General features: G+C 47.3%; 1 protein-coding gene across 8 annotated transcripts in view; it reads left to right on the top strand.

The window, feature by feature from the left end:
• The first annotated feature begins 198 nt into the window (after positions 1-198).
• Positions 199-14,661, top strand: part of Marveld2 (MARVEL domain containing 2) — a 28,495-nt gene continuing 14,032 nt past the window's right edge. Inside the window, exons 1-5 of one of the 8 annotated variants that reach the window (XM_045133949.1) lie at positions 598-637; positions 2,258-2,401; positions 2,872-3,021; positions 4,314-5,561; positions 9,605-9,640. In XM_045133949.1, coding sequence (XP_044989884.1) covers positions 4,329-5,561; positions 9,605-9,640 — 1,269 coding nt within the window. In that variant the 5' untranslated portion in view covers positions 598-637; positions 2,258-2,401; positions 2,872-3,021; positions 4,314-4,328. The other 7 variants (XM_045133946.1, XM_045133948.1, XM_045133952.1 and 4 more) reach the window with 7 other exon arrangements.

Here is a 14,661-nt window from a genome sequence, read left to right as displayed (position 1 = left end):
CTCAGATTTTCCAGTCGGTTACCCATAAGGTGACTGTGTTCCCAAGGCAGCGGTCCAGGTAGGGCTGGGTACAAGCTGGCTAACTGCTGTGATGCCTCCCGGGGGCACAGAGCCGCCCCCGCCGCAGCGGAGCTGACAACGCGGGCGGGGCGGGGCGACGCTGGCTGGCCGGGCCGGCCCCGCCCCGAGCGCGGTGCAGGTGACCCAGGTTTCGGCGCCCGCGGCAGCGAGGCGCTCGACGCGGCGGCGCAGGTGAGCGGGACGCCGGGGTGGGGCCGCGGCGCCGGAGCGGTCGGGAGGCTGCCCGCGGCCCGGCGGGCTCTGGAGTGCCGGGAGGACGCGTCCTCGGCCCCGCGCCCACCGGGCCCGCCGCGGCCGCCACCCGAGCTCGGCCCCGCACCGCCCGCCCGGGCCGGGCCCGCGGCGGGACTCCGGGCGCACGTGGGCGCGGGGAGCTCGGGTCCCAGGTGCCGCCGGTGCGCCGCCGTCCTTCCGGGCCGGCGGGGGTGGCGCCGCCCTCGCCGCCACCCCGCGATCCTGGCCCGGGACGTCTGGCCCCAGCAGTTCCGGCCGCCCTGGGCATCGCGAAAGCCCGAGCGGATTTCCAGCGAGGAACGCGAAGGCGGCACTCGCCCCGGTGGGTAAGAGCGGCGGGCCGGGAGACCCGCGAGGATGCTCGGATCCCGGCCCCCAGCTGCCCCGAGCCCGAAATACCTGAAACCTGCTCTCCGGAACCCTGCGAAACCTCAGGGGCAGCGGGCGGCGGCTGTGTGTAAGGGGAGCGGGCTGGATTCCCGGGAGCCGCCGGGGGAAACCATTTCCCTGGCCGCCGCCGAGGCTGTCCCGAGTGCGTCCAGCAGAGATCCGGGCCCAACCAAAGACCCCCCGGGCCGAGGAGACATTCAGTGACAACTTGTAAGACTGTAAGAGGTGATAAAATGCCGTTGGCTTTTTACCAGCTGAAATTAACTTACTTTGCTCCACCACTGTTGTGAAATTTTACAATTTTTCTTTCTTGGGGTATAGGAAATTGAACCTAGAGCCCTTGCCCACGCTAGGCAAACACTTTTACCACTGAGACATACTCTCACCCCCTGACTCTTCCTTTTTTTCATTTAAATGACCAAGTGATCTAATTCAAACAAGCCTCTCTTCACAGGTGAGGATGAGCAGAATCCATTACAGTGAGTCATACTTTTACCCGCAAGTTAAATTAAGCAGTGGGGTACCCTGTAAATGTGTAGATGTCAAGATACTGTGTGAAACTTGTTCCGAGCTGTTGGATGCGCTTTTGCACTCATAGGTTTAGGAATATTAGAAAACCTTTTTAGTTCTTTGCATTTCTTTTTTTTTTAAATTATTTATTTATTTATTTATTTGAGAGTGACAGACACAGAAAGAAAGACAGAGGGAGAGAAAGAATGGGCACGCCAGGGCTTCCAGCCTCTGCAAACGAACTCCAGACGCGTGCGCCCCCTTGTGCATCTGGCTAACGTGGGACCTGGGGAACCGAGCCTCGAACCGGGGTCCTTAGGCTTCACAGGCAAGCGCTTAACCGCTAAGCCATCTCTTCTTTGCATTTCTTAAACCTTCGTAGACAACAAAGAAATAAAAGGCAGAGGTCTAGCAAGCATTGAGCCTCTTTGTTGGGGTAATTCCAGTTGATTCTCCAAGCGTGGAGTGTGCCCCACTTGAAGATCTTGAAGTTCCTTCCTGGGCCACTCCTCCCTCTACCTTGTGTGCTTGGTGGTTGTTTTGGGCTTGGAGGCAGTATCTACCTCTTCCCCCCCCACCCCCCAGCAGACCACCTCTTTGGATTTCTGGGCTCCTGACAGGCATCTGAAGCTATACAACTCTTCTCCAAGAACGGAGAGCCTTCAGATAAAATGAATAGAAGTAATGGGGAGATAATATGAAGGAGAATGGAATTTCAAATGGGAAAGTGTGGGGGTGGGGAGGAAGGGAATTACCATGGGATATATTTTGTAATCATGGAAAATGTTAATAAAAATTAAAAAAAATGAATAGATGGCTGGCATTGGCTCCAAAGTAATAGGACAGGGGAGTATAAGTGAAATGGGATTGGTTTTAGATGGGTAATTTGTCGGAGCTGACCTATGGCTACGCAAAGGTTCATAACACTACTCTTGCTTTCGGTCGTTTACATTTTCTGTAATAAACTATTTTACGTTCCCTGTAGAGTTTAAAGCCTTGCCATCTCCACAGCTTACCACCGTGGTCCTTTGCATCATTTCAGCTGGTCTCCTGTTTGCATCCCGGCCTTCTGGTGTGTATTGGCAGCAGCCCGTCCAAAGGGTTCACACAAGTCACTTCAGGTCCTTCCTTTACTCCAGAGCCTCCGGTGACTTCTCATTCCCAGTAAAAGCCAAAGTCCCTTCCAGTGGGTTCCAAGGCACTCAGCTCTCCTACACACTTGGTGCTGCTGCCATGCCAGCCTCCCTGCTTTGGCATTTCACGTTTCCTTAGCATGTTGGATGCTCCCTCCCTGTGGCAGGGCTTTCTAGGCTTTTCCAGTAGTGGCTTCATTTGCTTAGAGCGCTTCTCCTGCACCCGCTGCCTCCTCCCTTACCTTTAGTTTTGTACTCAAATGTCAGCCTCCCCACGAAGACCTCCCTATGCTATGCTAAAATTAGAGAACCCTGCCTGCCGTGCACGCCTTACCTTCTCCTTTTCAGACTATTCCTGGGCTGAGGAGATGGCTCAGCAATTAAATGCACTTGCTTGCAAAGCCTGCCAACCTGGGTTTGATTCCCCAGCATCCACATAAAGCCAAATGCACAAAGTGGCGCATGAGTCTGGAGTTCATTTACGGTGCCAATATGCTTTCTCTTTCTCTCTCTCTCTCTCCAGCAAATAAATGAATGAATAAAAACTTTGCTTCTGGGCTAGGGAGATGGCCCAGTGGTTAAATGCACTTGCTTGCAAAGCCTGCTGGCCTAGGTTTGATCTCCCAGTACCCACATCAAGCCAGGAATGCAGTGGACTTAAACTACATGGCAGGTGATCAATCTTTGCTGAATAATAGGTCTCTATTAAATAAAAAATAAAACCTCGGGATTTTACATATTGTTCAACACCTTTATGATGAGGTCACCCATTTTACTTTTGTTGTAGCGTCACATACTACAGCAAGTGCCGTGTGTCTAGAAAGTCTTCAGTGCATAAGCAGGTGGAGAGAGGAGTTCAGTGCACCTTAAGCCTGGTAGATAGTACCTCTGGCTTCCTTGTACTTGCGTTCAGGTCATTGGTCTCATGAAGGAAATCCGTGGTGCTGGGAGTGTTTTCAGAGCTTTTTTCTTCGGGTGCATTGAATGCCTTCCTGTGGATAATTACTCTGGAAAGTGACTTTCTTGTCATTGCTGCTGCTGTCTTATGCCTGCAGGGAACTGGAACCGCTGGTGGTTTTCAGCTGGTAAATCAGTTTCTAAAATTTCTAAAATCAAGCACCAAGTGTTAATATTTTAGAAGGAAAGAAGCAAGTCCTCTAAACTGACTTCCTTGATTGAGGAAAGGCAAGGACTGGCACTTGCTGTCTGTTGAGGGACGGCTGCTCCTGGGGCATTCCTAAGCACATGGGAGTGAATGAAAGCGGAGAGTATTTGCTGACTCTTCCAATCTTGATAGGTTCAGTGTTTTGACTTCGATGTCTAAAGAAAGGACTACTCGGGAGTATGAGTATTCTGAATTGCACCAGTTTTGTCATTTCTTTCATTTTGGTTCATAGAGAAATTAGACTTAAATATGTTTCATGATATAATTGTGTTTGTTTTTCGATGTAGGGTCTCACTCTAGCTCAGGCTGACCTGGAATTCATTATGTTGTCTCTGGCTGGCTTTGAACTCACAGTGATCCTCCTAACTCTGCCTCCCTTGTGCTGGGATTAAAGGCTTGTACTACCAGTCGTGGCTTCATGATATAAAAATTTAAACTAAGATTTAATTTTTTTTTTTTTTTCAAGATAAGGTCTCACTCTAGCTCAGGCTGACGTGGAATTCACTATGTAGTCTCAAGGTGGCCTCAAACTCACGGCAATTCTCCTAACTCTGCCTCCCTGGTGCTGGGATTAAAGGCGTGTGCCACTACACCAGGCCTAAAGTGTCTTCTTAAGTAATCTAATTGTTATGTTTAAAACGTATTTATTTTATCACTTTACGTATCATACTAATTAAGCACGATCATGTCTGTCTCCCGAATACTTTTTGCAACTAAGCAAATAAAATGACCGAATTTTATTTATCAATAGTAAATAACTAAAGTGATAAATGATAACCTTAAATTAATCTTGGCCACAGGTGTGAAAATCACAAATGTCTTCAAGCAATGGAAGGTCCAGGATTCGGGACCGGGGCTACGGGGATGTCCCAGGGGACTCGCCCTATCGGGATGAAAGCTGCAGAACCCTCGCGACTACTCTTCGTGACCGGGAGCTGGCTGTGAGCTCCGATCCCCTGCCACCTCCCCCTCTCCCCTTACAGCCGCCCTTCGGCCCAGGCTGCTACTCAAGTGACACGGAGGAGGAGGAGGAGCCGCCCTCCTCCGCCGCCCTGGGGCCGCATCTCAAACCGGTGAGGCGCTTCATCCCGGACTCCTGGAAGAACTTCTTCCGAGGGAGGAGGAAGACGAGGAGGGAGCCGGCCTGGGATAAGTCCGTGTCTGACCTCCCATACATCTCGGATGGCGTGGAGTGCTCGCCGCCCGCGTCTCCGGCCAGGCTGAACCTGCGAGCCCACGGCTCCTGCGGAGACTCCACGGCCAGGTCTCTGAACGAAGCCATGCTGGCCCGCGGGTCCTGCGGCGGCTCGGCGCGCACGTGCGGCGGCGGCGAGCAGGTGCACGGCGAGCAGGTGCTCTGCGATCAGGTGCACGGCGAGCAGGTGCTCTGCGATCAGGTGCACGGCGACCAGGTGTACGGCGAGCAGGTGCACCGCTACGAGCTGCGCTACGCCTACATGAAGTCGTGGCCCGGCCTGCTGCGCATCCTGGCCGCGGCGCAGCTGCTGCTGGGCGCCGGCGTGTTCGCCTGCGTCACGGCCTACATCCACAAGGACAGCGAGTGGTACAACCTGTTCGGATACTCGCAGCCCTACGGCCTGGGGGGCGTGGGCAGCCTGGGCAGCGCCTACGGGGGCTACTACTACGGAGGGCCCAAGACCCCCTTCGTGCTGGTGGTGGCCGGCTTGGCCTGGGTCACCACCATCATCCTCCTGGTGCTCGGCATGTCCATGTACTACAGGACCATTCTCCTGGACTCTAACTGGTGGCCCCTGACCGAATTTGCCATCAACGTCTCCCTGTTTATCCTGTACATGGCCGCGGCCATAGTCTACGTGAACGACACCAACCGAGGCGGGCTCTGCTACTATCCGCTGTTCAACACGCCCATGAATGCGGTCTTCTGCCGGGTCGAGGGCGGGCAGATTGCCGCGATGATCTTCCTCTTCGTCACCATGATTCTGTATCTTGTCAGTGCCCTGGTTTGCCTCAAGCTGTGGAGGCACGAGGCGGCTCGGAGGCACAGGGAGTACCTGGAGCAGCAGGAGGTGAGTGACCATGGTCCTTCTGTTTTGTTTCGTTTTTCTATTATATATATATGTATATACTATATAGAATATATATTAGAATATATATGTATATAAAAATATATGTGTGTGTGTATATATATATACATGCATACATATATATATATATATATATATAACATATATATATATATATATATATATATATATATATATTTTTTTTTTTTTTTAAGTGTGTGTATTAGTAATCTGAGGTTCAAAGTCCTAGCTCAGGGGCTGAAGAGATGGCTTAGCGGTTAAGGTGCTTGCCTGCAAAGCCTAAGGACCCAAGTTCAATAACCTCAAAACCCACGTAAGCCATATGCACATGGTGGTGTATGCATCTAGAGTTTGTTTGCAGTGGCTAGAGGCCCCGGTGCATCCATTCTGTCTGTGTGCCTGTCAACCCCCCGACCCCTCCACCCTTCTCTCTGTCTCTCTCACACACACATAAATAAACATTTAAAAAATCCTAGCTGAGGCCAGGCATGTTGGCACACACCTTTAATCCCAGCACTTAGAAGTTAGTGGTATGAGGATTGTTGTGAGTTCAAAGGCACCCTAAGACTACATAGGGAATTCCAGGTCAACCTGACCTAGAGTGAGATCCTACCTCTAAAAACCAAAACCAAAACAAAAAAAAAAAAAACAGTCCTAGCTCAGAAGGTAACTCGCGGTCACTGGAATGCCCACTCTGCTGTTCACTTGCAGCAAGTAGGTCCCGTGGGAAGCCTGTTGACTGCTTTGTCGCTGCTGTCTGGTGCACAGCGGAAGACACAGCTACTGAATTTCAGTGAAGAATAACATGCAGTAAAATAAATGTCTCATCATTAAAGTAAGTTCAGAAACAAACATGATACTTTACTGCGATTGAGCACACACTCTCACTCTCTAAAAACAAATAAGTAAAAAAAATCCAGGCCCTCATTACCCCACAGTGAACACCAATAACATGATTGAGGAGGGCCCTCAGGGAAATGGGAACCGGGGGAGAGGGGATATAAGATTATAAACTATGTAGAAAAATAAATAAGGCCGGTGTGGTGGTGAACACCTTTAATCCCAGCACTCAGGAGGCAGAGGTAGGAGGATTGCTGTGAATTTGAAGGCAGCCTGAGACTACTTAGTGAATTCCAGGTCAGCCTGGGCTAGAGTGAGACACTATCTCAAAAATAATAATAAATAATAATAATAATAATAATAATAATAATAATAATAATAAATGGGACTGGGGAGATGGCTCAGCTGTTAAAGGTGCTTGCTTGAAAGCCTGACAGCCAGGGGTTTAATTTCCTAGGACTCACATAAAGTTAGATGCACAAAGTGGCACATGTGTCTGGAGTTTGGTTTGCAGTGGCAGGATACCCTGGTGCACCCATTCATTCCCCCTTCAAATAAATAACTAAAAGTATTAAAAATAAATATAAAATAAAAGCTCTTAAGATTTATAAATAAATATTATTAAAAAGTAAAAACAGAGCCGGATATGGTGGTGCACACCTTTAATCCCAGCACTTGGGAAGCAGAGGTAGGAGGATCACTGTGAGTTACAGGCCACCCTGAGACTACATAGGGAATTGCAGGTCATCTTGGGCTAGAGTGAGTCCCTACCTTGAAAATCCAAGCAAATAAAAACAATAAATAAATAAATAAAACAGTGAAACCAAGATACTAATTCAAAATGTGGTTCCTTCCAGCCTTCCAAATGCAAGAAGTCTTAAAGTTGTGGATACCAGTTGGAATTAGAAGGAAAAGTATGAATGGGAGCCATTACATGTCATACTGGAAATTTTTATGTAACTGAACAACCTTTCTGGTACTAGCTAAGTGCCTTTACAAAAAGGGGGGGGGGATAAAAATCAGAATAGGACAAAATTCCCATGTCTGAATCAACTTTTACACATCAATCTAAACCCACAAGGTCACAACCAAGTCTATTTTTAACCTTTAAAAAAATACATATATATTATTGGGATAGAGATGGCTTAGCAGTTAAGGAGTTTCCTGCGAAGCCAAAGGACCCAGGTTTGATTCCCCAGGACCCACATAAGCCAGCTGCACAAGGGGCACATGCATCTGGAGTTTGTTTGCAGGGGTTATGTACAGGTCCTGGCATGCCCATTCTCTCTCTGTGTGTCTCTCTTCTATCTCTTGCTCTCTGCTTGCAATTAAATTAAATTAAATTTAAAAATTGTTTTTATTTACTTGTTTGAGAGAGAGAATGAGAATGGGCATGCCAGGGCCTCTAACCACTGCAAACTCCAGACACATGTGCCACCTTGTGCATCTGGCTTACATGGGTCCTGGGGGATTGAATCTGGGTCCTTTGGTTTTGCAGGCAAGCACTTTAACTAATAAGCTATCTCTCCAGCCCTTTAACCTTTTTTTTGTTGTTGTTCATTTTTATTTATTTATTTGAGAGCGACAGAGAGAGAAAGAGAGAGAGAGAGAATGGTCATGCCAGGGCCTCCAGCCACTGCAAACGAACTCCAGACACATGCGTCTCTTTGTGCATCTGGCTAACATGGGTCCTGGGGAATCTAGCCTCAAACCGGGGTCCTTAGGCTTCACAGGCAAGTGCTTAACCGCTAAGCCATCCCTCTAGCCCTTTTCTTTTAATGAATGAGATACATAACAATTGCAAATGGTTTTTATGTATTAGGCGAAGAACCTCTCTACAGGTTTCACTGTGAGTCAAACTGCAGTTACAAAATATGCTTATCTTTCTAGAGTTCTACATAGAATCAGCTTGCTTCTAAAAACGTATCATGGGGCTGGTGAGATGTCTCAGTGGATAAAGCTCCTACCCCAGAGGGATAAGGATAGGAATTAAGATTCCCAGCACTCACTTGAGTCAGGTAGATGGGGCTGGAAAGATGGCTCAGCGGTTAAGGCATTTGCCTGCAAAACCTAACAACTCGAGTTCAGTTCCCCAGTACCCACGTAAAGGCCGATGCACACAGTGGCCCGTGCATCTGGATTTCATTTGCAGTGCCTGGAAGCCCTGGCATGCCTCTGTGTGTGTGTCACTGTCTCTGTCTCTCTCTGCTTACAAATAAATAAATAAAGTCAAGTAGATAACCTCCAGCTTTCAGGAGGCGGAAACTCAATTCCTGGGCCAAACTGACAAGCAAAACTTTGAGACCCTGTCTCCAAGGAGGCGGGTCGTGTTCCTAAGGGTGACATCTGAAGTGACACCTGAGGTTGTCCCCTTCCCTCCTGTCACACACACTCAAGGACACGCACAGGCGCACATGCGTAAGAAAATGGTGATCATTACCCAGTGTACAGAAGCCAGGCAGTAGATAAAATCTCTAGGAAATTCAAACAACTTACCTAACAGTGTCCACCTTACAAGCCTCTCCTGATGGACAGTTGTCATCAGATTCCCCACCAACCCCATGGAAATCTAGGTGAAGGAGAACTGGAGGTAGAACTCAATGGTAGAACACTTGTCTAGCATGAATAACACTCTGGGTTCAATCCCAAGCACCACCAAAAAAAAAAAGTGGGGGGGGAGCTGGGTGTGGTGGCGCACGCCTTTAATCCCAGCACCCAGGACGCAGAGGTAGGAGGATCATCATGAGTTCAAGGCCACCCTGAGACTACATAGTGAATTCTAGTCAGCCTGGGCTAGAGTGAGACCCTACCTTGAAAAAACCAAAAACAAAACAAAAAGGAAAAATACAAAAAGAATAACTACTTCTATTTATTTGTTTGAGAGAGAGAATGGGCACACCAGGGCCTCTAGCCACTGCAGACAGACTCCAGATGCATGCACCTCCTTGTGCATCTGGCTTTTACATAGGTACTAGGGAATCGAACATGGATCCTTAGGCTTCACAGGCAAGTGCCGTAACTGCTGAGCCATCTCTCCAGCCCCAAGAAGAATGAAATTTAGGCAAGAATACTACAAGCATTTATCTTTGGAAATTTGAGATTGGGCTATGAATGCAAATGGGTGAAAAGATTTGCAAATCAGCTTCAGACAAGTTTGAAAAGTCCTTTTTTCTTTTTCATTCTAGATAAATGAGGCATCATTGCCATCAAAAAGGAAAATGGTAAGAGTAATGTTCAAGTTATGCTTCCTCTCTCCGCCTGTGTAATTCCTGTCGTTCATGTCTGTCAGTGTAGTGGAAGCAGTCATCTGTGTGTGGAGCTGCTGTAGTGAGTCCGCATGAGAACTTTAAGCTGTGTTCTAGTACTAAAGGGACCAAATTAGACTGTCTTACTAATACCTTCTTGTTTGTCATTTTATTTTATTTTATTTTTTGGTTTTTCAAGGTAGGGTCTCGCTCTAGCCCAGGCTGACCTGGAGTTCTCTATGTAGTCTCAGGCTGGCCTTGAACTCACTGTGATCCTCCTACCTCTGCCTCCCAAGTGCTGGGATTAAAGGGCATGCGCCACCACGCCCGGCTCTATTTCTTGGTTTTTCAAGGTAGGGTCTCACTCTAGCCCGGGCTGACCTGGAATTCACTATGTTTTGTCTCGGGCTGGCCTCGAATTCATGGTGATCCTCCTACCTCTGCCTCCCGAGTGCTGGGGTTAAAGGCGTCCATTACCATGCTCGGCTTCAAAAGATATTTCATAACACCAAGGAATTTTGGATTTTTTTTCTGTTTCTTTGCTGATGTTGTTTGAGACAGGTCCTAAAATGATGTTCCCTTCATGGGAAATATAAAATTTAAAAGGATCTTGGCATTTTAAATGCGTTGTGTCACCAGAGAGAAAACAAAACAAAAACTAGACAGCACAATAGAAGGCTAACTAGTTGGGAAGAGGAAAGGGGCTCAGTAGGAGGGGAACTGGGTAAGCAAGGGTAATGGGGTGTATGATCAAAGTACATTGTGTGTGGGCGTGCGTGTGTGTGCGTGTATGAAAAACAGGACTTTGGTTTAGAAGGTGGATCAGAATTGGAAAGATCATTTATAATGGAAAGTAGGGTATAAATGGGGCTGGAGAGATGATGGCTCAGTTGTCAAGGTGCTTGCCTGCAAAGCCTAACAAGCAGAGCTCAGTTCCCCAGGACCCACGTAAGCCAGATGCACAAAGTGGCGTGTGTGTCTGGAGTTCGTTTGCAGTGGCTGGAGGACCTGGTGCATCCATTTTCTCTCTCTCTTTCTCTTTCTCTCTGTTTACAAATAAATAAATAAAAATATGAAAGAAAAAGAAAGTGGGGTATAAAAACTTAAACATGGGGAGCTGTGGGGAATGTAGCATAAATGATGGACTATACATGAACACATAAAACCTTTGACGTGGGAAATCTTTTTTTTTTTTTTTTTTTTTTTTTGGTTTTTTGAGATAGAGACTCACAAACACCCAGGCTGACCTGGAATTCACTATATAGTCTCAGGGTGGCCTTGAACTCATAGTGCTTCTCCTACCACTGCTGGGATTAAAGGCACACACCATCATGCCTGGACATCTGTCTGTCTGTCTGTCTGTCTGTCTGTCTTTCTTTCTTTCCTTCCTTCCTTCCTTCCTTCCTCCCTCCCTCCCTCCCTCCCTCCCTCCCTCCCTCCCTTCCTTCCTTCCTTCCTTTCTTTCTTTCTCTCTTTCTCTCGCTCTCTCTCTCTCTGTTTCTTTCTTTTGGGACAGCAAGAGAGAGAATGAGCACACCAGGGCTCACCCAGTACAGTCAAACTCCAAGGCTTGCATCACCTGGTGCACATGTGTGATCTTGTGCTTGTGTCACCTTTGTGCATCTGGCTTACATGGGATCTGGAGAAGGGTCAAACATGGGGTCCTTAGGCTTCCTAGCCAAGCACCTTAACCGCTAAGCCATCCCTAGCCCCAGGAAATCAATTTTATAAATGCTGATGCTTATTAACATATAATGTAAGAATCTAGTCAGTATTGTTGGGACAGAGTGCCAACATTTGAGAATATGTTCAAAATTTCCTCAGGCTGGGCATGGTGGTGCATGCCTTTAATCCCAGACTTGGAAGGCAGAGGTGGGAGGATCACTGTGAGTTCAAGGTTAACCTGAGACTACATAGTGAATTATAGGTCAGCCTGAGCTACAATGAGACCCTACCTTGAAAAACAAAAACAAAACAAAACTATATATATATATATTTTTTTTTTTTTTTTATGGATAGGCTAGAGGGATGGCTTAGCAGTTAAGGAGTTTGCCTTGCAAAGCCAAAGGACCCAGGTTCGATTCCCCAGGATCCACATTAGCCAGTTGCACAAGGGGGCATACATGTCTGGAGTTCGTTTGCAGTGGCTGGAGGCCCTGGCACACCCATTCTCTCTCTCTCTCTTTCTCTGTCAAATAAATAAAAATAAAAAAAGAAAGAAATGGCCAGACGCAGTGGCACATGCCTTTAATCCCAGCATTTGGGAGGCAGAGGTAGGAGGATTGCTGTGAGTTCTAGGCCACCCTGAGACTACATAGTGAATTCCAGGTCAGCCTGAGCTACAATGAGACACTACCTCAAAAAATCAAATAATAATAATAATAAGTAAAATAAAATAAAAAAGGAGTATGCCAGCATGTCCAGCCTAGTTTTATTTTTTTTTTTAGTATTTTATTTGATCTATTTGACGGAGAAAGAGGGAGGGAGAGAGCGAAAGAATGGGCATGCCAGGGCCTCCAGCCACTGCAAATGAACTCCAGACATGTGCGCTCCCTTGTGCATCTGGCTAACGTGGGTCCTGGGGAATTAAGCCTCCAACCGGGGTCCTTAGGCTTCGCAGGCAAGCGCTTAACCACTAAGCCATCTCTGCAGCCCAGATTCATTTTATTGTTAGTGTATTTGCATGTGTATGCATGTGTGTGTGGGGATGTGTGCACCCCATGCAGACATGCAGGGGCCAGAGGAAGACCTTGGATGTCTTCCTTTATAGTTTCCTGAGAGAGAGTCTCTCACTGAACCTGGGACTCACTGTTTTCCGGTTAGGCTGGCTGACCAGCAAGGCCCAGTGAAACTTCTTCCATTTCCACCTCCCACAGCTCTGGAGTTACAGGCATGTGCGGCCGTGCCCAGCTCTTTCCACGGTTGCTGGGAGTCAAAGTCAGGTCTTCATGCTTGCACAGCAAGCATTCTTGCCTGCTGGGCCATCTCCCCAGCCCCCGGGTTTATTTTTTAATGAGCAGATTTAATTCCCCTGAGATCGTATTCCATAAACAACAACAACAACAACAAAAAAAACATTAATTAGACCAGTGGTTCTCAAGCTCTATTGTGCAAACAGATCAGCTGGATGACTTACTGAAGGGGTCCTCAGCATGTCTGCTAGGGCTTACGAGGCTGCACGCCCAACAACTGAGCAAGTTTCTTTTTCCAACTAGAAAAGCAGCTCAGTGTACATTGATGGCGATGGTATGGTTTGGGGTCGGGGCCTGTGCATCATCCTGTTATACCCTTGAGGGAGAACTAGACCTCGCACAGATGCACACTGAGACAAACTTCCAGCTCTCCCTAGTTCTAATTTGACAGGCTGTTCACTCAGCCCAGTTTTAATAAGAAAAGATTAATAAAATCCATAGCATTTCTTGTCCTGTCACTAATTACTTTCTCTTGGATCACAGTGGAGCATTGCTGATACTTGCTGACAAGGCTAGTTTTGGTTACAAGCAACGAAAGGTCATATTAAACCCAGGCTCTGGGGCCTTCCCTCCCCCAGATGTGCTGGGAATCAGGAGAGCTGCTTAAGAGAGGCCTGTGTCGGGGCTGGAACCTAACACGTGCGTCCCAGGAAAACCGAAAGGTTATGTTTTAATTCTGTGTCTCATGTCTGATATTTATTTCCTTAATCATCCATTTATTTATTTATGAAAGAGAGAGAATGTGTGTGCCAGGGCCTCTAGCCACTGCAAACGGACTCCAGACACATGTGCCACCTTGTGCATCTGGCTTACATGGGTCCTGGGGAATGGAACCTGAGTCCTTTGGCTTTATAGGCACGTATCTTAACCACTGAACCATCTCCCTAGTCCCTTCATTTTTTTTTTTTTGGCAGGAGAGTTTCAAGGTAATCTCACTGTAGACCAGGCTGACCTGGAATTCACTAAGTAGTCTCAGGGTGGCCTCAAACTCTCAGTTTGATTCCCCAGCACCCATGTAAAGCTGAATGTACAAAGTGGTGCATCTGGAGCTCGTTTGCAGTGATGCTATGCCCTGGTGCGCCCTTTCTTTCTGTGTCTCTTCCTCTCTCTGTGTATGTTTTTCTCTGCTTGCAAATAAATAAAAAATATTTTTAGGGCTAGAAAGATGACTCAGTATTTAAAGGTACTTGCTTGCAAAGCCTAAGGACCCAGATTCGAGTCCCCAGTACTCACATAAAGCCACATGCACAAGATGGCACATGTGTCTGGAGTTCCTTTGCAGTAACTGGAGGCCCTTGTGCACCCATTCTCTACATCTGTCTGCCTCTTTCTCTTTCTTTCTCCCTTCCTTCCTCCCTCTCATAAATAAATAAATTTTAATATTGTTTTAGTTTTGTTTTTTTTTTTGAGGTAGGGTCTTACTCTAGCCCAGGCTGACTTACAGAATTCACAATATAGTCTCAAGATGGCTTCACACTACAGTGATCCTCCAACCTCTGACTCCTGAGTGCTGGGATTAAAGGCACGTACCACCTCGCCCAGCTAAATAAATACATACATACATACATACATACAGGCACGTACCACCTCGCCCAGCTAAATACATACATACATACATACATACAGGCACGTACCACCTCGCCCAGCTAAATACATACATACATACATACATACACACACACACACACACACACACACATACATACAAACATTTTTTTTTAAATTAGGCATAGTGTGGTGGGTCATGCCTTTAATTTCCCAGCACTCTGGAGGCTGAGGTAGGAGGATTGTTATGAGTTCAAGGCCAACTTGGGACTACATAGAGAGTTCCAGAGAACTCACCCTGAGCTAGAGTGAGATTCTACCTAGAAGAAAAACAACCAAAAAAATGGAAATGTTTGTTGGGGCAGGATTTCCCTATGTAACCCTGGCTGGCCTGGAGATCAGTATGTAGATTAGACTAACCTCAAACTTATGGTACTCTTCCTGCCTCGGATTTCCATGTGTTATGATTATAAGCGTGAG

Source organism: Jaculus jaculus, chromosome 14, assembly GCF_020740685.1.
Source record: "Jaculus jaculus isolate mJacJac1 chromosome 14, mJacJac1.mat.Y.cur, whole genome shotgun sequence".
Classification (NCBI taxonomy): domain Eukaryota; kingdom Metazoa; phylum Chordata; class Mammalia; order Rodentia; family Dipodidae; genus Jaculus; species Jaculus jaculus.
The sequence above is the reverse complement of the archived record's forward strand: the minus strand, read 5'-3'. Positions and strand labels throughout refer to the sequence as shown.